We start from the raw sequence: 25,512 nt of genomic DNA, 5'->3' as shown, positions 1-25,512 counted from the left end.
GCAAAGGAGGTGAGCTGGGAGAATCACGCTCTCTCTATTTTCCAAGACTTGGCCCCCGTGACGCTGAAGAAGCGTTATGAATTTCGCGACGTGACCTCTAATCTTCGGGACTGCTCGATTCGCTACCGCTGGACCTACCCATTCGGCCTCCAATTTCAACATCAAGGAGTGACTCACCGAGTGAAGACGCTAGAGGAAGCGGCTGAGGCCTTCAAGCAGGCGCAACTCCCTACCCACTTTCAAGTTCCCAAAATGGCGGCGGCTGCAGCGAAGATGGACACGGCCCCAAGATGGCAGCGTGCTACCAAAGGGGGTCGACGGCTCCGGCGTCAAATGCGCCCCTCCTCACAAGCGCCTACTGACAAGGGCTGAGGGATGCTCTGCAGGCCTTCCAGGGCTTGGGTCTTATCAGGTTCTGTTTACCTGTATGGAATGTTTTTCCTCTATACCAGTGCTTCTGTTGACTGCGTGCGGACGAGTGTGATACTGGTTTGTCTTGTAGCTGCCTTAAGGCTATAGCCTGTTCTAAAGGTTATTCTAATCATTTTAGGATGGTTTTCTCTTTTTTTTTTCTCATATACCTGTTGTTAACTTCCTATGGGGGGCGGGGGGCATCGCACCTATGATGGCTGCTTTTGTTTGGCTGTGTAAGCTCCCGGAGGAAGGGGTTTTCCGCAGGTTCTTGGCGGAATTACTTAGGAAATTTGGGGTACACAACGTTTTGTGGTTCTGTATGTATAATGGGTCATCTTTGATTTCTTTTTCCTGTGGGTCGGGTCTCTGTACTGGGGCCTTGAGGGGTTATGGGCTGCACGCTGTTGATGTTTTCCTTACACTTTACTGATGGCATCGCGTATTATATCCCTTAACGTTAAAGGTCTCAACACTCCCCGTAAACGACAGCTCCTTCAGAGGGAGTTGTCATTTCAGCATGCGGCGATTGCCTTCATACAAGAGACGCATGTTCGTAGCCACCATACGCGACTCCTGGTGACCCCCTCCTATGATCGAGCCTACTGGGCAGCGAGTACTAAGCACTCTCGTTATGCTGGGGTGGGTATCCTTATATCGAATAATTTTATCTTTGATCCCCTTTATAGTAAATGTGACCCCTCTGGTAGATATGTGCTTCTCAAACTGCGGGCGGGTACTAGTGTATACACCCTTTTGAATGTATATTTCCCTAACTCCAACCAAATCCAGTTTTTGGAGGACCTTGATGGGTTGTTGACCGATCACGGGGAGGGCACACTAATCGTGGGCGGGGATTTTAATTTAACAAGGGACCCCAATTTGGATAGCTCGTCACAGCTCATTTCAGCCCAAGGGGTCCGCCATGCTTGGCAACAGTTTTTGGATAAATGGGGCTTGGTGGACATTTGGCGGCAGACATACCCGCATTCCCGCTCTTATACCTTCTTCTCCGCTCCGCACAGCTCCTATACGCGCATAGATTATTTGTTTGTAGCTTCCCACTTTCAAAATTCTGTAGTACGGACAGACATAGAACCCCTGACGTGGTCGGATCATGCCCCAATTTGGATTGAAGCCCGGTTTGATGACTTAGATAAAGGCTTTCGGCCCTGGCGACTCAATGATGCCCTGCTGAAAGATAATGAGTTTAAGAGCTATATATCCCAACAACTCCAGGAATATTTTTACAACAATCAGGGGGTGGGAGTCACCCATTCTACGGTGTGGGAATGCTCAAAAGCATTTGTGCGTGGCTTGTTTATAGCCAGGTCCGCACATTGCAATAAGGAGCGGGAGCGGGAGAGGGTGTCCCTTGTAGCTCAAGTTGCTGGTCTCACCAAGCAACATATGCAACAGGGTTCCACTGCTGTTTACCAGAAATTACTGATGGCGAAGGACCGCCTCCGATCTTTAGATGATGCGGCTATTAGCCATAATTTGCTGCGCTTAAAGCAACACTTTTTCGAGGGAGGCAATAAAGCCGGGAAATATCTTGCCCATAAGCTTAGAGCGGCGCGAACCCAGACGCTAATTGCCAAGGTCCATAACAGTCAGGGGTCTCTGGTAACGGCCTCTGGGGAAATTCGGCGCGCCTTTACAGATTTTTATTCCCATCTGTATACCGGCGCCACTGCAATTTCGGAGGCTGATATACGGACATACTTAGATATGCCAGTTTTGCCTACTTTGTCTACGGACCAACAGACATTGTTAGATCGTCCCATCACACCTATAGAGGTTCTAGCAGCAATTAAGGTTCTAAAGCCGGGTAAGGCGCCAGGCTTAGATGGCCTTACGGGTGTGTACTATCGCAGTTTGGCTACTCATTTAGTGGGCCCTCTCACTGATTTTTTTAACTCCTTGCGAGAGGATGGAAGGATTGATGTCCATGCCAACATAGCGGGGATATCGGTTCTGGCTAAACCTGGTCGGGATCCATCTCTGTGCGGGTCTTATAGGCCCATTTCACTCATCAATGTTGATCTAAAGATTTTTGCCCGTGTTCTTGCTGCCCGCCTTAATGGCGCCCTGCCCTCCTTAGTACACCCGATCAGGTGGGGTTTGTGCCAGGCAGAATGGCGGCAGACAATGTTCGTCGCATTGTAGACATAGTGGATTTCGCCCAACATACTGGTACACCTGCTGTACTTTTGTCACTTGACGCTGAGAAGGCATTCGATCTGGTTCACTGGCCCTTTTTATTTCACGCCCTAGCCCGCATGTCTTTTGGTCCTTATTTTATTCGTTGGATTTCCAAATTATACCAGCAGCCTCAAGCACGAGTAAAGGCTAATGGTGGTTATGGGGACCCTTTTGCGATTGAGCGAGGAACAAGGCAGGGGTGCCCGTTGTCTCCATTGCTCTTCGCCTTATTTTTGGAACCCTTTGCTACTCGGGTACGGGGCGCGCAGGAGATTATGGGCATTAGGAGGGGTGAGCACCATTTTAAAATCTCCCTCTTTGCTGACGATGTCATGCTTACACTAACGGATCCTGCTGCGTCCCTGAAGGGGATCATGCAAGAGCTACGCGCCTTCACAGCAGTATCGGGTCTTAAGGTTAATTATGAGAAATCTGAAATCCTCAATCTCAATCTATCTCCCGCCACTGTTCAGATGTTGCAGGTCCAATACCCTTTCCGATGGTCTGCGGATGCAGTGAAATATTTAGGGGTCCGTATTGGGACTCATTCCACACAGTTATTTCAATTGAATTATGTACCTCTTCTGCAGACCATCAAGAATGATCTGCATAGGTGGTCACGTGATATTCATTCTTGGCTGGGGCGCATAGCCATAATCAAAATGAACGTCTTGCCTAGATTGTTATATTTTTTTACCACCATCCCCATCTATCTTTCCAACGCTCTCCTGAAGTCTTGGCAACAATTAATATTTGGCTTCATTTGGCGCAAGAGGCCACCACGGGTTGCTAGAACAACCTTATTCCTCCCCAAAAACAGGGGGGTCTAAGTGTACCTAATCTGGTGTGGTATTTTGGTGCGGCTCAGCTGCGGGCCCTTGTAGTGTTACATGGGGTTCAGGCCCCTCCTCAGTGGGTGGTGTTGGAGCAAGCCCTGATCGGTTCTTTACCCATTTCAGCCTTGCCCTGGCAGCCACGTTCAACGTGGGGACTGCTTTCCTACTTACCCCAAGCGTTGCATACCACTTTAAGGATCTGGTCTCAATGGAAGCCCTGTTTGGTGGGGAAGGGTTCTGTCTCCTTGTTGACCCACCTATTCACAGACTTTATCCTGCCCTCTGCCGCGCTGACTACTGCATCTAGAAGATGGTTCTCGGCGGGCATAATAATGTTAAACCATGTAGTAGTGCAGGGGAAATTACTGTCTGCGGAGGAACTGGGTAAACGACATAGTTTGCCCGTGGTTGACTTCTTACTGTATGCTAAACTTTCCTATTTGTTGCAACGGACGATCAGGGCGGGCACCGCTCGGCTCACTAGCTCACTATTTGAGACCTATTGCATTAACTCTGCCACTGTGAAAGGTATCATTTCCAAAATATATGCCATCTTAAACAGCAGTCAGCGGGGGCCCTTTACACAGCAGGCTGCTTGGACGGCTGACTTTGGCCGGACACTGACGGAGGAGGAATGGGATACTATCTTTTTACATGCTTATAAATGTTCCATCTCTACTGGGCTACAGGAAAATTGTCACAAAATGATATATAGATGGCATTACACTCCTGACCGCCTGCATAGGTTTGCTCCTTCTGTTTCCAACCTCTGCTGGAGAGGGTGTGGGATGTTGGGAACATATTTCCATGTCTGGTGGCAATGCCCTCAGATTCGTAGCTTTTGGTTGTCCCTGGGTATTTGGATAAAAGAGGGTCTTCAGATTGTTACTCATATGGAACCGTGGCATGCACTCCTGACATTACCTATGGAGGAATTGGATAAGTCCCAGGGTCGTTTAGTTCAGCAGGTCTGTGTAGCAGCGCGCTCGGAGATAGCTAAACTCTGGAAGCAGCGTAACACACCTAGTTTAGCACAAGTACAATCGCGGCTGCACACCTATTACCAACTGGGTCGCCTCACGGCGGTACATCATGATAGACTGGGAGCCTTCCAGAAAATCTGGGCTCCTTATGTTAAGTGGTTGGGAACACTTGCCTCTTCTAGCTCTGGTTAGGGGAGTACTTACTCACGTACTTACTTACTTGTTTATTGCACCTATTGTTTATACGTTGTCAAAGTTTGCCTTCCTAAAGCCCAATGACTTTCTTCTCTTTTGTTCCTCTCTTTTTAGTTGATAGCCCTTCAATGTACACAGTATAGCCTATCGTTGTTTAGGATGGCACCGGTTCCCTTTGCGGGGCAGGATGCCAGAGAGGATGACTCATGGACCCATTTTGGTTTTACAAATGTTGTAGGGGGGGTGGGGGGTGAAAGGGTACATGTTATGTATCTTGCAATATTACATTATGTTCGTAGTTATATGCATTCCATGTTGAAAAATGACTCTCATGGTTTTATGTACATACGATTTTCTTTATTGTCTTGCCTTTTGTGCAGTATACATATACCTGTTTGAGTCAATAAAAATTTCTAAATACAAAAAAAAAAAAAAACCCTAACCCTCTTTAGCCTTTCCTGGTAGGGGAGCATTTCCATCCCCTTTCCCATTTTGGTCGCCCTTCTCTGTACTTTTTCTAGTTGAGCTACATCTTTGAGATGTGGTGACCAGAACCGCACACAGTACTCTAGGTGCAGTCACGCCACGAAGCAAAACAGAGGCATGATGACATTCTCCATGCCTTTCCTAATAATTTCTAACATTCTGCTTGCGTTTTTGGCTGCTGCCACACACCGAGCAGAGGATTTCAATGTATTGTCCGCGATGATGCCAGATCCCTCTCCTGGCAGATGACTCCTAATATGGAATCTAACATCATGTAACTACAGTGTGAGTTTCTTTTCCCCATGTGCATCACCTTGCACTTGTCTACATTAAACCTCATCTACCATTTGAATGTCCAGTCTCCCAGTCTCGCACTAAGGGAACTTATCCTTCCTTTACTTTTGATGGCCTAACATGTACCGATAATTATATGTAGGGCTCATATACAGGCAACTATAAAAATTATGCCTAAGGAAGCCCAGTATAATGGCCCTTTTAGATAACTGATACATCCCATCAAGATATCAGCTATGACCGTTATCAGAATGGGAGCGATTTTATTATTAGTTTTGTCTCTCTCTTTTGGGCTGGTTTTTTTTTTTTTTTGGAGATACAACTCATGATTAAATATTATACTTTTAAATATTAAACTTTGTTTTGTATATATAGCTACTTCAAACACGCTTCAGAAATCATATCATAGTGTTCCGGTGAATTTTTGGGAGGACACTGCAATAAAAATCAAAAACTATTTAAATGTATAAAATTAAAAGAAATCCATACTATGCTGGCTGAAGGTAATGGCTGGCTGGTGTTTCCCCTTATCACTCACCTTAGGAAAAAGAAATTCAAATGTGCTGCCACCTCAGTAATAGTGACACATATGTCTTCCATTACTTGGCACTTTGGGCCTCATTTTCCACCCGGCTCGCACGTGAAATGTCCCTTATCGCGTGCGATACCAAAATGGGGGCGGAGTCGGCCCCGGAAGAGGAGGAGTCGGGGCGTCGAAAAGGTAAGGCTGAGTTTGCGCCCAATAGCTACACCTTCTTTGGTGGCGCTATTGGGTGTGAAACCGGCAGCGATCGCAGGCCTGCGATACTTTAGAAAATGAGGCCCTTTGTGAAGTAAAACACCACCTTCTATTCAGAGTCCATATAGCATACCTGCCATATCAAAACAGCACTAATTCCCAGAACTCAAACAGCAACAACCCACTATGAAACGGCAACAATGCAAATATTCTGCTGGATCCTAAAACATCAAGACACCTCTTACTGGGAAAACAGAACAAGCTAGACAACTACAGATCCCTACACATAACTTGCAAGCTAGCAGAATACCCCACCTTGGTCACATAGAATACAGAGCCTCACCAACTATAGAACAAGTGGCCACAATTTAGAAATAGAAATATGCAGACCAAAATAGCTCTGCTGTCCACACCAGCTTCAGGCAGGCAGACAAGAGGAGAGAAGCAGCTGTATTAGGGAGCACAGCAGCTCTTCTTTGTTCTGCAGTGTCTGTGCCAGGCTCGTCCTCTCTCCTCCTGTTCCCTGCACGCTGCCTGGGAGGGGAAGCGATGGAGCAGGAAGCGGAGAGCTGTTCTCTGCTTTCTGAAACTGGGCACTAGCCCGTAGCATTATCAGGGCAGAGCCCCGTGTGCTTCTATATGGTCTCTGTAAAGGCTACGCCTATATATCTTTTGTTGTAAGTTACTTGTAAACCGGCACGATGTGCAAACGGTTGCCGGTATATAAAATTAAATAAATAAAAATAAAAATAAAATATAACGGGCCCCCTGCTATGCAGGGTCAGGGCAGTTGTTCCTTTTGTTCACTGGTAAAAGTGACCCTGACTGGAAGAAGGACGGGGAGGATGACTGTGGATGGGGGAGCACTGGGGGATGATGACTGAGGCTAGTGAGAAGCATTGGGGTAGGATGAGCGAGACTGAGGTGCACAGGGGTGTAGTAGGGCAAGTGAGACTGCAGTGGGCTAGCGCTGGGGGACGTTGGGGCAAGCTGTGATGAAGGATGAATAAGGTTAAGGGAGGACGCTGGGGGAGGAAGATACAGAACAGAGACTGAGGAGGAGAAAGACAAGGGAAGGTGGGAAGGGACTGAACGAGGAAGGGTGGGAGAGTTTTGGAGAAAGGAGGCAAATAAGAAAAGGTGAAATGGAAAGAAAACCAAGAAAAATTATTCAGAAGAGAGGCAAGAGGAACGAGAACCAAACATTGTGATGGAAAAAAAAAATCATCTGACAGCAAGTGAAGAAAAAGTGCTTTTAGTTTTGGTTTGCGAGGCCTGTCGGGGCCTTGTCTCTACGTGGTATGTTCTGGAAGGCGGATTGGAGTGTGGAACTCATTAATATGATCTTCCTAACACCATAAAAGTGCTCCAGCAGAGGCACTAGGGGGATTTTCTGGAATGGGAGCTGTTGAGGTTGGAAGCCAGGAACGAGTGGGCGAGGTGGCGTGCTGCTGGCCTCTCTCCTTGACAAGAGGTGGAGAGGAAGGGGAGATTGCCTTCTCTCCTCGGAGGTTTGGAGTTGTGCTTGCTGAGGTATCCGCAACTGTGTGCCAGAGTGGGAGGCAGGACAGGAGCGGCAGTCCAAGAAGCCGCAGGCATTCAAGGGAGAGAACGTAAAAGCCACACAGGAGCCTCCAAGTTGCTCTTACAGAAATTGTGGGTGGCAAGGGAGTCCAGCTGCAGCTTGCCAGCTGTAAATGCTATATTTCCTCCGTATAACTTTTGAGTGCCTGCAGATCCTGAACTTTAGTTGTGATTGCTGGAAGAGGATCTTTTTATCTACAAGCGTCTTTGCAAGGAGTGGCCTAGGGGTTAGAGCAGCGAGCTGTGAACCAGGGAAACCGGGGTTCAAATCCCACTGCTGCTCCTTGTGACCTTGGGCAAATCCCTTTACCCTCCCATTGCATCAGGTACAAACTTAGATTGTGAGCCCTCTGGGGACAAGAAAATACCTCCAGTACCTGAATGTAATCTGCCTTGAAGTGCCTGAAAAGTGAAATATAAATAAAAACCAATAATAAACTTTTATTATTTGGAACATTTCTTGGTGTGCAGTCGTTTTATTTCAGTGACTTATTTTTGTGTTTATTGTATGATTAATTGTATTATTATTCTACGTCGCTGTGGGTATTTGCTTGGTATGACGACTCATAAGTGTAAATAAATACAATAAAATAACCCCTTTTGCCTAGGAGCAAAGGGAAGACCCTGAGAAGGTGGTTACAGGCAGTTGTTGGGATACGTAACGGGTTCCAGTTTTAAGCTATACAGAGAGTATAAGAGCTTAAAACTGGAAACCGTTACGTATTCCAACAATTTTTCATCGTTTAAAAGACCTTTTCTATACCTTAAACTGGCGACTGCCACCCTTATCAAATCCCCCTCCTCACTAATTGGTAGGAATCTTAGGGTGAGCAGAACTCACAAGGTCCCAGGTTTGCTGCTTAGGTGAAACAGGGGCAGGCAGGGGCAATATCGCCGATGAGTTCCCAAAAGCAAGGCGTATTAGAAGCCCACCATGCGCTGTGCACCTGTTATGAGCTCAGGTCCCAGAACAGACGTTGATACAATCTGCCCCCACCCCTCGGGCTGGCGGGGGAGTGCGACTTCTAGTTTTGGGGGGTGGGGGGGGGGGGGGGGGGGGGGTGGGGGAAGGATCAGATCGTGCCTGTGAAAGGGAGAAAGCTACCTTCTTGGGGACTAGAAGGGATGAGAGGGCGTCCCCAGTGCATCACTGAAGAAACATCTAACAGCACCACGCGGCTTGAGATCATTAAAAATGGCGAGTCAACTGAATAAAGGTTTTGAGAGTAGATTGGTTGGGCAGTCTTGGACGGACACGTTTTTTTTTGTCCGGTAAATCTATTATTTTAATGGCTAAATCCGAGCAGCTAAAATCACAAGTCACATAAATTGGCCCAGATAAAAAAAGGGACCAGGATGGAGGTGTTTCCGAGGCAGGCTTTCAGATTTAGCCAATCAGCGTGATATTCAGCACTAACCAGCTATTCTCCCTCTGTCCCTGGGGAACAGTTACTGCTGCGCGGGTGCACGTTTTGAATCCTGGAAATAGGAAGGTGAAGGATAGTCCCCACCGGCGAGCCTAAAGCTCACAAATCTGAACTGCTGACATTGACACCGGAAGTTAAAATTCATTTACAAACCTGGAGGCTCCCCAAACCAGGGCTACATGGGAATGACAAAATTAAGGGGTGTGGTTCAGAAGGGAACCGCACTGCCTGTGTACTGTGCTGTGTTTCAAAAGTACCTGCAAATTTCAGGCTTTAGCAATTAAGATTTTACTGCTTCCTCGTTACCCTAGACTTTGCGTGAACCGGTGAGGACATTGGTGGCTCTGGCTAACATGGCCACCCCTGGAGGGAAACTGGCACATTAGCCAGAGCCGCCAAGGTCCTTAGCAGTTCATCCAGAGTCAGCCAACATTTGTGACATCACACACCATGGGCGAATCAGATGCGGCCAAGCTGGGGTTGATGATGCCTCTCTTGCCAACATGGCCGCTCCCAGAGGTTCTAGATTGGAGGAATTATAACCAATGTAGAAATAATGACTTACCTACATAGTTGTGCCCAAAAGGCGGATGGGTGTTATTGCACGGACCACACAGGGTAGAGGTTTAACACTAGGAGAAATGTATTAAGTTAGTCCAATAAAAAGGTTATCATTGTATAAACATTACTTTTTGTTCATTTGTTAACCTTTACTTTTGTGCATGCCAGTGGCCTTAACACTGCAACAATGAAAGAGAAATGAATATGCATTTATGTATTCTTTTCATCCTGAACACCTGTGCCTTCCTAAACCTCCAGCTGCCCCGTCCTGGAAGCTTTGCTGACCTACCTCTTCCCGTTCAGTTCCCCAGGTCTTGAAGAGCTGCACTGAGTTTGTGGAACAGCACGGAATAGTGGATGGAATCTACAGGCTGTCGGGAATCTCCTCCAACACCCAAAGGCTGCGGTCAGAGCCCGTCTCGCTGGCATTTCTGTTCATTTTGTGTGTATGTGGGTGGGTGGGGTGGGGGCATCTAGAAACATGTTCCAACCTAAGGAAGTAAAGACAGGAGCTTAATTCTGCATTTTGGTTTAAAACTTGCCCTTGGTCCAGTGCTCAGAGACCTGGGGGGGGGGGGGGGGGGAATTAAAAGTGCCAGGGACCCCTACGAGTCCTAATCCCAGCTTTACTACTGAGTCATGCTACAAAACTGGGTGAAGTCACGCTGCTGACTAACGAAGTATTTCTGGCATCAGGCCAGACAAGCAGCTCAGTGCGTGGTGACAGTCAAAAAAAAAAAGCAAACAGAATATTAGGAATGATCCAAAAAGGAATGGAGAATATCATAATTTCTCTGTGGTGAGCCATGGTGCGACCGCACCTTGAGTACTGTTGTGTGGTTCTGGTCGCCCCATCTCAAGAAAGCCAAAGCAGAACTAGAAAAAGGTGACAAAAATGATAAAGGGGGTGGAACATCTCCTAGGATTACAGGCTCTTTAGGCTGGGGCTCTTCAGCTTGAAAGAGAGACAACTGAGGAGGGGACATGATAGAAGTTTATAAAATCAAGAGTGGGGTGGAGTGGGTTAAGGACGGCTATTTACCCTTTCGAATAATATTAAAACAAGGGGACGCTCCATGAAACTAACAACCAGCAGATTCAAAACTAATCAGAGAAAGTGCTTTCTCATGCTATGCCCTGTCAGGCTGTGGAATCTGATGACAGAGGATGTGATCAAGGAGACGGGCACAGCGGGGTTTAAAAGAGATTGGACCGTGTTCCTGGAGGAAAAGTCCAGAACACATTATTAGCCAGGCAGACTACATAAAACCATGGCTCTCCCTGGGAGTGAGTAGGAGGAATTAGATCTGCTTTATGGGACCTGCCGGGTGCTTGCGACCTGGATTGGCCACTGTCAGAGATGGGAGGCTGGGCTCCATGGACCTTGGTCTGACTCAGCAGGGCAGTTTTTATATTCTCCTAATCTTACTTCCAAACAACAGGTGGTTCAGTCAAAATCGGACAGTGAACGGTGAAGGCAGGATTGAGGTCTGGGTATACAACTCTGTGTTATATAAACACGAGGCAAGAAGGATGGCCAAAGCGGCAGGCTGAGCCATTCCTGGTTTTACGGCCGTGTACATGGGGGGAAATGTAGTCCTGCTTTTCTTAGTGCCTGCCATAGGGAAATGAGAACTACAACACCCTACATGCAAGGGCGGCCAAACCAGGACTGGCTCAGCCTGTTCTCTTTGACATGGAGCTGGTTAGCATTTCTACTGGGCTACCTAATGTCCTCTTCACACGTCTCTACCATGGGTTACCCACAGTGAAATAGGGTAATATACTCTTCTCCAGCAGCTTGTGCAATGGCCATCCCAGACATGTCCACCTCCGAGTCCATCACCCGTGACATCCACGTGTGCCATGCACACAGAATGTTGAGGGAATGGGAGAGAAACTTCGACAGGAATGGATTTGCCACCTAGGTGTTATATATATACAAGCCATGGCTAACGGCTCTGCATGGCTCCCCTAATTCCAGCCAACTGGCTCATATTTCACAGGTCTTATAATGCCTCGTTAGCTAAAGCCCATTACTTATCTGCTGACTTACAAGCGTTTTGGCAGTAACACCTGTAAACTCATGGTTTATGGCAAGGTTTAAATGCAGGTGGGTCACCTGAGCCTTTTATCCACCCCACTCTGGCTTCTGCCAGGCTATCCTGCATCAAACTTCAGGCTGTTACACCCCAAAAATCTGGAACGTGCTACCATTAACCCCAAGTCTCGAGCCTGGCTACCTCACCTTCAGGAATCAAGCTAAAGCAGAAACCATCTGCTCACTGACCGAAGTACTTAAATAAGGTCCACTAGTTACCTACTGCTCGTCACATTACGAGGCCAACTGCGAAGGTGCCAGTTTGAGCTTTACTGGAGTACGTGCATTTTGCTCCAGTAAATGGCTTTTAAAAATTGCTACAATAATATGTTACATTTACGCGTGCAACTCCTTTGAAAATGATCTCCTTAAAATGCAGTTAATGCACGTAAAACAAGTTTCTCCAGACAATTCGGCAGCAGATGTAGCAGTTTTCAAAAGCTCAATTCTACGGGCAAAGTTCATTTACCCATGTAAAACCCAGTTTTAGACATATAAATCCTTTTGAATAGTACTCTCACAGGGGCGGATTTTCAGAGCCCTGCTCGCCTAAATCCGGGCGGATTTAGGCGAGCAGGGCCCTGAGCGCCGGTGCGCCTATGTTCAATAGGCCTACCGGCACGTGCAGACCCCGGGACTCGCGTAAGTCCCGGGGTTTGGCGAGGGGGTCATGTCGGGGGCGTGTCGGGGGGGGGGCGGCGGGCCCGGTCGGCGCGGCGTTTTGGGGGCGTGTCGGCAGTGTTTTGGGGGCAGGCCGGGGGCGTGGTTACGGCCCGGGGCGTGGCCGCGCCCTCCGTACCCGCCCCCAGGTCGCGTCCCGGCGCACTAGCGGCCCGCTGGCGCGCGGGGATTTACGTCTCCCTCCGGGGGGCGTAAATCCCCCGACAAAGGTAAGGGGGGGGTTTAGACAGGGCCGGGCGGGTGGGTTAGGTAGGGGAAGGGAGAGGAAGGTGAGGGGAGGGCAAAAGAAAGTTCCCTCCGAGGCCGCTCCGATTTCGGAGCGGCCTCGGAGGGAACGGGGGTAGGTTGCGCGGCTCGGCGCGCGCCGGCTATACAGAGCCGGCTATACAGAACCGATCCAGGATTTTAGCGGCTACGCGCGTATCTACTAAAATCCCGCGTACTTTTGCTGGCGCCTGATGCGCCAGCAAAAGTACGCCAATGTATAACTAACCCAAATGATATTGCCTGTTAAGTTAATATCAAAAGTCAGTCGTCGCATGGTGAATGTCGGCAGATAAAGACCAAATGGTCCATCTGGTCTGTCCAGGAAGGCTTTTATTTTTTTTTGAGAGTAGTGGTACCTGCCACTCTTGCAGGCAACCCCCAAGCAGAAAAGTCATAGGAAAATTACCCCATGTCTTCAATTCCATTCCCTAGCCAGCAGGGATCCTCTGGGTTTGTCCCATGCCCTTTTGCATTCCATCACTGTTCTTGTCTTCCACAAATAAATAAACGTTATGATTGGCACACAGGAATGTAATGGCATCAGCCCTTGTTGCCATGGGCTAGTGCAATAGGCCACGCCCGTAGCCTCTGCTTTAATATAGCCCAAGAGTGCAGGGAGAACAGTTGTTTTAGCCTCACTGTCCATAATATCAACTACCTCAATGCCAACAATATTTTCTGCGCCAGCACGAGCAGGCAGTCGTAGAATTAAAGGTAGGTGCTTCTCTTTTCATCTCTTGGGCTGTAGACAAGAATTTGACACGGAGCGTAACCCTGACCTGAACAAGGAGATATACCTGCAGGACATCCACTGCGTGAGCTCCCTCTGCAAAGCCTACTTCAGAGACCTGCCCAACCCTCTCCTCACCTACCAGCTCTACGACAAGTTTGCCGTGAGTGCGATCTTTCAGTGCCTCCTCGGGCGGGGTTAATGCCATTGGAATTATCGAGGGCATGGGAATCTCCGTTCATCCGCAGAGCAGACTCCCCCGTACCCATGTGCTGCTCTGCCAATGTGCTGCAACGTCACTTGGGCTGGGGGCGGGAAGGCCAACACTGCCATGCCGAGGAGGGCCTGGGTTCAATCTGAGGCTCAGGCTGGGGATGCCGCAGAAGCACCAGCCATTGCGTAACGTTGACACGTAGCAGCTGGAATTAAGGCCCATGATTGCAAGGTTTCTGCAGTGACTGGGTTGGGTGGGGTGAGCTGTATGAATTGGGGGGGGGGGGGGGGAAATTGCTAGCTAGTTGCGAATGAAGGCTCATGGCACCGGATCCCAGCTGTAATTCCAACTGAGCTGGGAACCCACAAAGGAGCAAAAACAAAAAAAAAAGATGGAGGGTGGATGACAAGAAGAGTGTTCAATTTATTTGCCCATTTTTATCCTTTGCCCCTCCCCTTGAGAACCTAATGAGGAGGTTCGCTAGGGATGCAATGACAACATGGGATGGGAAAAGTTGCAGAGCTAATATGGACTTTTCTTCTTTCTCTGATGCCTCTCTACCTCTTGAGCAGGACGCTGTGGCGATACAGCTGGAGGAAGAACGGCTGGTGAAGATTAAGGAAGTGCTGAAGGAGCTTCCACAGCCACACTACAGGTACTGGGGAATAAAGTCATAACGGCCACACCGCTATAGACTCCAAACCTGTCAGCTTGCTAGACAAAAGATTACTTCAACACAATTCCTTGTTTTCATTCTTTGGGCTATCAACCCAACAGATTGGGAGTTGGTAGGGATGTAGATGGTGGCAGGAATAATATAAACGGTAAACGTATCGGCCTGTTTATGTCTTAATGTTTAAACGATTTTTATTGAGTTTCCAATACAAAGTACAACACTGAGGAGAGTGGAATCTGATCTCTCCTCAGACCAAAAATACAATACTTCACAACTGTACAGAACAACCCCCCTCACCCCCCACCTCCTATCCACACAGAGTGACATATACCACCATCCCATTATTCAATTGCCTACCTACAAAGTTAATCATTCACTACAAGACTTCGTGCTCTATGGGAGATTGATTGCAGATAGGCCTGCCACACAGACAGAAAGCGACGTCTGCCTCGTGCCAATGCATGAGAAGCCAAAGATTCCATAGTCATCATTGCATGGAATAAATTCCTCCAGGTCCAATACGACTGAGGTTCTGTCAACCGCCAGACTGAGAGTATCACCCTTTTCCCCACTAAGCAGGCTTTTTGTAATAGAAGGCGTGACCCCGGGTCCCGTATCCTAATGGGCGATATGCAACCAAATAACATCCAGTAAGGGGTAACTGGGAATGCTACATCTAATATCGTCGCCAGATAATCTGCCACTTTGCGCCAGAAGCGTTGTACCCCTGGGCAAGTCCAAAAAGCATTGGACAACGTCCCCAGCTTGTCATGGCATCTGGAGCAGTTCGCTGACGATGTTATAGTTAATTGGGAGGCCACTTGAGGGGAAATATATGCCCTACTTAGAAATTTAAATTGCAACTCCCTGTAATACATATTAGAGGAGATCTTGGAGATTCGCCCAAATCCCACGCTCATAATATCCTGGGTGATAGTGAAGTCGCCATCCCTCGCCCAACAGGTGAACAATTTGGGGTATATATCCACATCCAGCCCTTTTTTCAGGTGTTGGTAATACTGAGATAAGGAAGGTGTCTTATTTTCCGCAAACCGGAAAAGCTCATCCAGCCTCTGATACACCAAGGGATTGCTATAAGAAGCTGGTAGCGCACGTAAATAGTGGACAATTTGCATATATGGGAAGGCTTGCGTGATCCCGAACCCATAAAGGCCTGAAAATCCTTGAATGAAAGTATTTCTCCTGTGGTTGTCCACATGTGCCCCATATGCGTGATACCTCTCTCTGTCCAGACCCTAAAAGATGAGGATTGAGACCCCGGGGTAAAATCAGGGTTTCCCACCACCGGGAAAAAATAGGCACAGGATGTCGGCAGCTTTAAAAGTCGCATCAGCCGCCTCCATGTTAGCCTAAGTGGGCACACCAACTTTGTTGTCTTTATAAACGAGGGGATTGCCGGCGCCTGTTTATGTCTTAATTACTTCCACCTAGCCTTCCAATGCCTCTTCTAGAGCCCCCTCTAATGGCCAGCTACCCAAAATTCAGGAACGGTATGAATACTCCTTTACAGCAATTATAATACGTTTTGGTATACCCCAAATTACCAATATCCCATTCAGCGTGCCCCTAAGCTTTACAATATTTTCTATTTGACGAGTGGGAAGATAACCAGGTAACTTTAGCTGGACATGTCTCCTGCTGAATATATGTGGCTATGTTTATCCAGATAACTTTAAACTTCACTGTCTAGAATTCTGAATATAGCCAGGCAGGTTAAAAGTTATCCGGGTACACTTACCTAGATAAACTGTAACCGGCTATATTCACCATATAGTTGATTATGTAAAAATATCAAAAACATTTATAAGAGGAAAGCAGAGTGATTCCCCCAAAAAACAAGTAAAACTATATTGAGGTGTAGCACCCAGTTCCTGACATTAAATATGTCTAATTTAATTATCCAGGTGAACACACCACAACTAATCTGCTTCGCGGAGGATTAGCACACCATGGCCATATAAACTGCCAGCAACTGTCCAAAAGCTTCCCTAAGTAAATGCATTTTCAGATTTTTCTTAAACGATTTCAAAGTTGCCTTTCTTCTCAAAGATTCGTGTAACAGCTTCCCTAGACTTGGGGCTTGCAACTGCCAATGTTGCATCCTTGAAGGCACATCAATGGGAGGATGCTGGTTTGTACATTTCTAACATGGCAGTGTCACTACTCAAAGCTTTAAAAAATCAAAATGATAAAGGGGATGGAACAGCTCCCCTGTGAGAAAAGGCTGAAGAGGTTAGGGCTGTTCAGCTTGGAGAACAGACGGCTGAGGGGGGATATGATAGAGGTCTTTAAGATCATGAGAGGTCTTGAACGAGTAGATGTGAATCGGTTATTTACACTTTCGAATAATAGGACTAGGGGGCATTCCATGAAGTTAGCAAGTAGCACATTTAAGACTAATTGGAGAAAATTCTTTTTCACTCAACGCACAATAAAGCTCTGGAATTTGTTGCCAGAGGATGTGATTAGGGAAGTTAGTGTAGCTGGGTTCAAAAAAGGTTTGGATAAGTTCTTGGAGGAGAAGTCCATTAATGGCTATTAATCAGGTTGACTTAGGGAACAGCATGAGATTTTCTTGGTGTTTGGGTAATTGCTAGGTTCTTGTGGCCTGGTTTGGCCTCTGTTGGATGCAGGATGCTGGGCTTGATGGACCCTTGGTCTGACCCAGCATGGCAATTTCTTATGTTCTTATCAGAGTGCGTTTTATCTGCCATTAAACTGGTAACCAATGAAGCAATATGATCAATTCGGTAATCAGGCTGCCGAATTTTGTATCATTTGAAGTAAGAGGCAGGAATCCCAGGGAAACAGAATTGCAATAGTGGAGGCTAGTGATAACCAGAGACCGCATTATTCTCCTAAACTCTAGGTTTGAATTTACAGAGAATAGGCAATTTGTAATACTTATGGATTATGTATAACGTTCACATTGTTTTTTCTGTTACACAACTGCTAAGAAAAATGTATATTTTTGTAAACCGTTATGATGGCTCTACCGAATGACTGTACATAAAACTCAATAAATAAATAAATAAAATTAATTGTCTAATTTGAGCACAAAGAGACAAATCACCTGGGATTTCACACCAGAAGGCAGGGATGGAATTGAAGATCAAGATAGTATAATAATCTGTCTTTGACACATTTAGAGCCAATTTATGAGCAGTTACCACTGTTTAACGCCAAACAGCGAGAGTTTCATAGAAGTCATTGCATTCTGATAAATAGATGTAATGGGAAAGTAATCCTGAATGTGCTCAGATAAATTTGGGACTGCTTGGAGGCAGTCCTAAACTTATCTGGATAATGCTGAGTGTCGGCATTATCAGGCTAAGTTTGGCCCACCGAGGAACACCCCTAAGTTAACTGGATAAAATTTCATCCAGCTAATCACTTAGGACATCTTGGGGGCGTTCAGATTAGCAGGAAATTTAACTCCCCTGGGATTTGTCCGGCAGTTATTTATTTATTCCAGTTTCTTATTGTTTTTATCATGCAGGCTCAAAACGGTTCACAGTTTATAACAAACAATATAAAGCAGATCACAAAAATAACTTACCCTGAATAACAAATCACAAGAGCAAGCATAAACTACATGAAAGCACAAAGACAAAACACAAAATACATAAACCGCAATCATAAAATCCCCATACCACATCCTAAACAGTACAACAATGAAATCTTCAAGATCCAAAACTCCACAGAGGTTCAGCTTCCACATCGGAAATCAAATAAATCAATATCATATTTCAGATTGTTTTCTGCTGTGCCTTGATTACCCATGTCTGCACCCTCAAATAATGTATTTCTACTACTGATCTGGGAGTCCAATTTCCCAGAAATCATGCCCTCACTCCCAACAGCGTTAGATCCACTTGACGATCTTTGCAAATTATTTTCCTGACTTGTTTTGGAATTTAACAAAAAGTGAACGAGGAGCGCTGCCATGAACTTCTGAATGGGGAGCTGGTTCATTTTGTAAGACTGGTGTGGTGATTTTTTTTTTGAGTAGCAGAAGTGGGAAATGGTAAGCTGTCTTTTTGTGTGCTGGGATTGGGGGGAGGGGACTATTATTAAGGCAGTATCTCTTAAATTAGCTGGGAAGGGGTTTTGTTGGACTCCCAGCCCCTCTGTCAGAGAAGGGAGTGGGGTGGGAATATAAATGGGTTTATCTCCTCTTTTAGAAGGGCTTTTGTTTCCCAGTCCACTTTTACTTTCTCTTTGGATTTTCTATAAACCCCACCCATCCCTTTGTCAAACACTTGTGCAGTATACAGCCAGATTGAGAATCTCCAGTTCTGCTCCCTGTTAAACACCGAAGGAACATCCAAATGTATCCACACAGGGGCATGATCCACATAGTACCGCAACACTCCCCTTTGTAGTGCCACTCTCAGTTTCCAGGCACAAATAATCATCCTGAGGATTTCACGTTCTTCAAGCATTCCACCAACCCTAGTTCTCTCATCATGTAGTTTACTCCCATCTGCTTGTGCTGCCTGCCAGCACTCAGGCTAAGGTGCATTGGGAAAGCGCCAAGACTCTTCTCCCCCATCAGAGGGTTCCTGCCCCCCCCCTCACCCCCGATGGTGTAAACCTGGCAGAGCTTGCAACTCTCAGAGACTATGGGGCCCGGTGCAATCTGAGCCATAGAATGACTGAAGCGCATTCTGTGGCTCAAATTGCACCTTTCTGTGGGGAGAGAGGAGCCTGTGCCCTTCTGGGTTCCACCCCAGCTATTTTCCCCTTCCTTTATTGTACTCCTCCCTCCTGGGTAGCTAAGCATGCAAGATCCCCTTTTTAGTTCAAAGGGGCGTGGGATAAACACTGTGGATCCATAAAATCAAGAGGCCGTCAATAAAGAGTGGGTGGCTCGCCAGAATGACGGCTACTGCCTGGAGATAATACCCTTATTCAATAAACATACACATGGTTACTGTGACTCCAACATCACTCTAAGCTACAACAGCAAGAGGAAATGTGGAAAAAAGGATTCGCACTCACAAAGTGGGGAGTAGCTGGCTTGTTACGGCGGTTACTACCCCAAACCAAATAAGCCTGATACTTCACTTTCAATACATATCCAGCATAGCTCTCTGCTTCAACGGCAGGGGAGAAGAAAAAACTGATACTTCACGCATAGCTCTCTGCTTCAACGGCAGGGGAGAAGAAAAACTGATACTTCACGCATATCCAGCATAGCTCTCTGCTTCAACGGCAGGGGAGAAGAAAAAAGGATTCGCACTCACAAAGCGGGGAGTAGCTGGCTTGTTACGGCGGTTACTACCCCAAACCAAATAAGCCTGATACTTCACTTTCAATGCATATCCTGCTTCAACCGCAGGGGAGAAGAAAAACTGATACTTCACGCATATCCAGCATAGCTCTCTACTTCAACGGCAGGGGAGAAGAAAAACTGATACTACACGCATATCCAGCATAGCTCCCTGCTTCAACGGCAGGGGAGAAGAAAAACAACCAATAAGGGCTGAATAACACAGTCTGGGTAAAACAAATAAACATGGGTGTAGCTTGCTTATTGCGGCGGTTACTACCCCTACTACCCCTAACTAATCAAGCTTGATATTTTACTTGGTTGCAGCTCCATCACTGCTCTCTACATTAATGGTGGGGGTGGAAGGGAAATAGAACCAAAGAGCTAAGAGAAACAGATAAGTATGAGAAAAAAATGTGAAGCTTGCTGGGCAGACTGGATGGGCCGTTTGGTCTTCTTCTGCCGTCATTTCTATGTTTCTATGTTTCTATAGTTTATACCCAGCACCCCTCTTCTCCCCCATCCAAGAGGGTCCCACGGTAATTCAGTCAGTCACTAACTCCAGCATAGCTTTACTTGAACATCTTGGCCTTCCTGGTTCCCATGGCCTTTCCTACTAGCACTCCACCATTCCCAACCCACTGCGCCAACCAGGTCAACACGAGGAGCGTGCGTGTGGTCTGCCACCAAGGCCATCATGAACGGTGGGCAAGAAGGGTGACCACCCTGGGCAACAAGCCAGAGAAAGGGGTCTCACGTTGCCCTTTTGCATCAGTCTGCAACTGCAAACATGAAATGGAAAGGGGAAGCACCGAAAGCAACCCTTGTTGGGACGCCATTTTGTCCAGTGACTGCCCTGCCTGCCACTTACAATCTTTTGGAGTCAGTTTTCCATAAATTGCATGAGATCTTTGTCTATCACCATTTTTGTAGCCTGTCAATTTTTACGTTGTTACATCGTCCTCTGTTTTCTTGCTTATTGAGGTGGGTCTTCCAACCTTCGGGCCTGATTTTCAAAAGCATGGGTTTTAAACATGTAAATGCACTTTATCTGCCATTAAACTGTGCTTAGGATATTTGTATACTTTAAATGTGCGTAAATGGCTTTCGGAAATTGCTAAATAGTAGTTACATTTGCAAGTGGAAATCCTTTTGAACATTATCCCCTTTATGTTTTTCCTATCTAGATTTTCAATTTAACATTGAGTTCTTCCAGCATCTCTTCACTCTCAGAAATTTTCATTTCAGTTTCCATGGGTCTGCTATTTTCTTTTCTGACTTTTTCTGTTGAGTCCTGTATTTTCTCTGGCTGTGGCTCAAGCATTTCAGCTACGCTCTGCGAGACTTCCTGCGCCATGGCCACATTTGGTGCTTCAGCTTCTGCTGCCATTTATTTATTTAGAGGTTTTATATACCGTTGTTCCAAATGAAGATCACTAGATCCCCACGGTTTACAGCGTCAACATTCACAAATTAGAAATCACGGGTAACAGCAATAACGTTCACAATTATTAGTGACTAGACAGAGGGGAACAACACATATTGAATGCTCATTGAGGTATGGTACTTGGGTGATAAATGTAGAGGATGATAAAGTCTTTATATATCATCTGTTTTATGACTTTTTGTTTTTTAAGGTTTGTTATTTAGATAATAAGGGCTTGAGATGCTAGACAGTTTATTTTGATAAGAGATTATGTAGTTTAACAGATTATGTAGTGTTGTACACATTTTGGAACAGCCAAGTTTTCAGGTCTTGTTTGAATTTCTTTTTGTCTGTTGTAGTTCTTAATTCTTCCGGTAGAGAGAGTTCCACAGTTCAGGACCCGCTAGTGATAGCGTACTTTCTCTTGTCTGCGGAAAATGGGAGGTTTGTAATATTGGGATAGAGAAGACTTTTATTTTGTGATCTCAGCGTTCGTTGAGGTTTGTGTTGTTTAAATGAAATTCCAAGCAGATCACTTATTTATGTTGTTATTGAATATGATCTTTTGCCTTATTTTTTTTTTCTACTTGTTCTCTGAGATTTTATGGAATTTCAAGAATTGATTTTTTTCTTGCCATTAAGTTATTGCACTTCTCCATTCTCTTCTGCCCGAGGTTTGGCAGCTTTTAGTGGGGATATTAAACGGGGTCTTACTTAGGAGCTCTGCTTTTTAGCCTTTGCTTGGCTCCAGTCTCCTCCTGACATCGTTGGAACAAGATTTTTCTTATATGTTTCTTATTTTAATATGTTTCTTATTTTAATTTCCTTTTTCTTTTCTGTGCTCCAGGACTTTGGAGTTTCTAATGAAGCATCTGGTTCATATGGCCTCCTTCTGCTCGGAGACCAACATGCATGCGAGGAACCTGGCCATTGTCTGGGCACCTAACCTGCTCCGGTAGGATCCCTGGAGATTAATATTGCGGTGACTGGAGAGGAGCAGTGAGAGGGAACATGTGATGTGGGAGGCTGATCTGATATTGGGGGTGCTCAGGCAGCCTCAGAGCTGGCACCTATGGCTGGGACAGACAGCTCAGAGTTTTAGAGAAAAGGGTGATGTTTCTGTCTTTAGGTAGTTACCAGCAAGCACGTTGTCTGTAAGCTATGACTGAGCCGGTCCCAGGGTTCTATCCATTGCTGCTGTCCTTGATTTTATCCCCTCCCCCCTTCACTGTCTCTACAGACTTGCAGTTCTGATTTCTCTAAGAGCAGCTGGAACTACAAGTCCAGAGGTGCAACAGAAGTAAAATCAGGGTCAACTTAGCCTGCCCTGATGACAAGTAGCCACTCTGGTCACCTTTATATATAGAATACTTCTGAATTACATCCATGGTTTTGTACTATAAACTGTGGTGCAAGCTTTCAGAACTCTTATGGACATCTCGAGGCCCTGAGCACCCCCAAAGGCTTTCGTCTTTAAACATGACAGGTGTCATCTATATCCAGCTCTGGTGCTGGTTTTCAGTCAAAGCAAATAAATCTATATAAAACAGTGAAGCCAATGAAATCAACAAACATTTGTATGCTGCAGGTGAAACAGTAACGGCTTCCTTGGAAAGTGTTATAGAAGGGTGGAACCAGTGTGAGAGTCATTCATAAGATTTCTCTTGCCCTCGCCTCATCTCTCCTTCCTTCCTCTCATTCTCCGGCTCTTTGCTCTATCCCCTTTCCTACATCCTTCACCCTGATCATTTCTTCCTCCATTCTCTTCTCACTCCTCCTTAGGTCTAAGGACATTGAGGCCTCCGGATTTAATGGCACAGCTGCGTTCATGGAGGTTCGCGTACAGTCCATCGTGGTGGAGTTTATCCTCACTCACGTGCAGCAGCTCTTCCAAAACGCACCTCTCGGTAGGTGCTTTTCCCCCCCATCACGTGCTGTGTTTGCATTACATCTTTTTTTTTTTTTTTTTAGACAGGTGAATCCAGTTCTGGCTTTATCTCTGTCATGCATAGAGCTATTATTTCCTGATTTTTCTTAGGGAAATCAAAGCAAAGAGTCCATGCATGTCAGGGGGAAAAACCCGAACTGGACCAAGAGAGCCGTTGGCCTCAGTTGTGCATGCATGGACCAGATGAACAAGGTTGGTACCCTGTTTCAGGAATACTGGAATCTGAAGACAAATGCCCTTAAAATTAGAGATGTTTTCACATCCTTTTGCAAACATTTTGCAGAAGGATTTTTTCCCGGTAAATGTTTGCTAAAGTATTCGCCAGAGACATTAACGGGGGAATTCTGAGCGAAGATGTGGGAATAAAGGTGTCAAACTTCATGGGGTTGGCAGCTTTTTAAGTGGTGTTTGCATTGGTTTTCCTTTTGCAGGTCTCACATGTTCCAAAATGTGTGTTGGGGAAAGGGGAATTGATGGGGGGGGGGGGGGGGGGGGGGGAAGAGGGATTTTATGAAAATGTGAAAAAAGCACAGACAACAGCAATTTTCCATAGTAGTGTTCAATTTTGTAGATTGCTTTCTCCATAGCAACCTACAGGGGAAATTTTTCAAAGGTAAAAGGGCTGATTTGAGAGCAAAATTTCTCACACATTTCTACCAACAATGGCGAGAAGGTGCTTGTGCATGTGGCATATCCTTAGAATGTGGATTCTTGCACGTGGATATCACTATACCCCTTAAACTAAGAAAAAATGCATGTATGTCATTAGACCTGTTCCAACAGTTTCCAGTGGAGACTCAACCACACACTGAAAGTCCAACCTTTTCCTTTGACACAGGAAGTGAGATTCAGAGTCTCAGGAAGTCCCGCCCCTTTTCTAGTACTTTCTATTTTCTTGGGTACAAGAAGAAAGAATGAAGGTGACAGGAAGTTCATCTGCTGGTCTCATGTTAAAACTTCTTCCATTTTGTTTGGGCACAGGAAAAGAGAATGAGAGTTACAGGAAGTCCCTCCACTTTTCCGGCATGGCCATGCCACCAGTTATCGGCCAAGATGATGTTTACTTCCGGAGTTTGTCCATCAACGTGCCAAGCATGCTGAACCAAGGAGATGGCCCTCCACAGATCCGCCCTTACCACACCATCATCGATATCGCTGATCACAAGTAATGGTTGCAGTTACTTCCTCTTCATGAGAATTTGTTGAATAACGAGAGATACTGACACTGGGCCAATTCAAACTTGATGACCTTGGATTAACTCAGTGCAAATCAACTCTATGTAGGAGAAATGTGGTAGGCCATCCTGTAGGAGATATGTGCTAGACTAGGGGTCAGTAATATATTTTGTGCAGACTGGCAATAAAAATGCAACATCTACTTGTGAGATGTTGGAATGCCAGACTAATAAGTTGGGGCCAGGATGGGGGTGGATTATGTTTTTTCTCTCACAGATCTTACTCTCTCCCTAGCTGTATCCCTTATAGCTCTCAATCTCTCACCTCAGACTCCAATCTCTGCTCCTTAAAGGCTCATGGCATTCTTTGAGCATGAGGCATTCCCAAGTCAGGTCCCTAATTTGCCTATTTTATTTATTTATTTAAAAACATTTCTATACCGTCATTCAGTAAATTAACCATCACAACAGTTTACATAAAGGCACATATAGTAATAGAAATTAATTAGGATAGCGAAAACATTATAAACGTGCCAATAATGCACGGTAACAGGATTCTTTCAATATAAAACTATTTGTTGGGTATTGATTTTGTTAGGTTGAAGTTTCTATTGCAGTTCATATATAAAGAAAATAATCTTAAGTGTATTTAAAGGTGGGAAAGAAAAGGAGATTAAAAACTACCTATTCGGTGCCGGGTTATGCTCTTATTTGCTTTCTTCATTCTCTTTATAAAAAGCCTGTTTAAAGAGCCAGGTTTTAAGGCTTACTCTGAAAAGACTGAAGTTTTTCTGCAGTCTTATCTCCAGAGGCATTGAATTCCATAATGTGGGTCCTGCCAAAGATAGTGCTCGCTCTCTTACTTGTGTGAGTCTAGCAGACTTAACCAAGGGGATAGTCAGTAGTGCTTTATTAGCTGATCTTAGATTTCTGGATGGAACATGTACACGTAATACTGTGTTCAGCCATTCTGCTTTTTCATCATGAATTAGTTTGTGTATTGTGCATAGCGCTTTATTTTGTACTCTTTGATAGGTAGCCAATGAAGTTCTGCAAGTGTTCCAGTAATGTGGTCACTCTTTCTTTTACCTGTCAATATTCTTGCGGCTGTTTTGCAATATTTGAAGAGGTCGTGTGGTCACCTGTGGTAGTCCTAGGAACAGGGCGTTGCAATAATCAGTGCTTGCAAAACTGTTCAGAAATTTGATAGTGTTAGTAAAGGTTTTAACTTCCTGAGTACCATTAGTTTAGCGTATCCCTTTTTTATTTACAGTGAT

General features: G+C 45.7%; 1 protein-coding gene across 4 annotated transcripts in view; it reads left to right on the top strand.

The window, feature by feature from the left end:
- The window catches only part of ARHGAP30 (Rho GTPase activating protein 30), a 51,393-nt gene that overhangs the window by 13,250 nt on the left and 12,631 nt on the right, over positions 1-25,512 (top strand). For all 4 annotated transcript variants that reach the window (XM_029581141.1, XM_029581139.1, XM_029581142.1 and 1 more), the window contains exons 2-7: positions 10,025-10,127; positions 13,519-13,663; positions 14,287-14,369; positions 21,960-22,067; positions 22,895-23,019; positions 24,042-24,225. In XM_029581141.1, coding sequence (XP_029437001.1) covers positions 10,025-10,127; positions 13,519-13,663; positions 14,287-14,369; positions 21,960-22,067; positions 22,895-23,019; positions 24,042-24,225 — 748 coding nt within the window. The remainder of the gene's footprint in view (positions 1-10,024; positions 10,128-13,518; positions 13,664-14,286; positions 14,370-21,959; positions 22,068-22,894; positions 23,020-24,041; positions 24,226-25,512) is intronic.

The sequence above is a fragment of the Rhinatrema bivittatum genome, chromosome 16, assembly GCF_901001135.1.
Source record: "Rhinatrema bivittatum chromosome 16, aRhiBiv1.1, whole genome shotgun sequence".
NCBI classification, from domain to species: Eukaryota; Metazoa; Chordata; class Amphibia; order Gymnophiona; family Rhinatrematidae; genus Rhinatrema; species Rhinatrema bivittatum.
The sequence above is the reverse complement of the archived record's forward strand: the minus strand, read 5'-3'. Positions and strand labels throughout refer to the sequence as shown.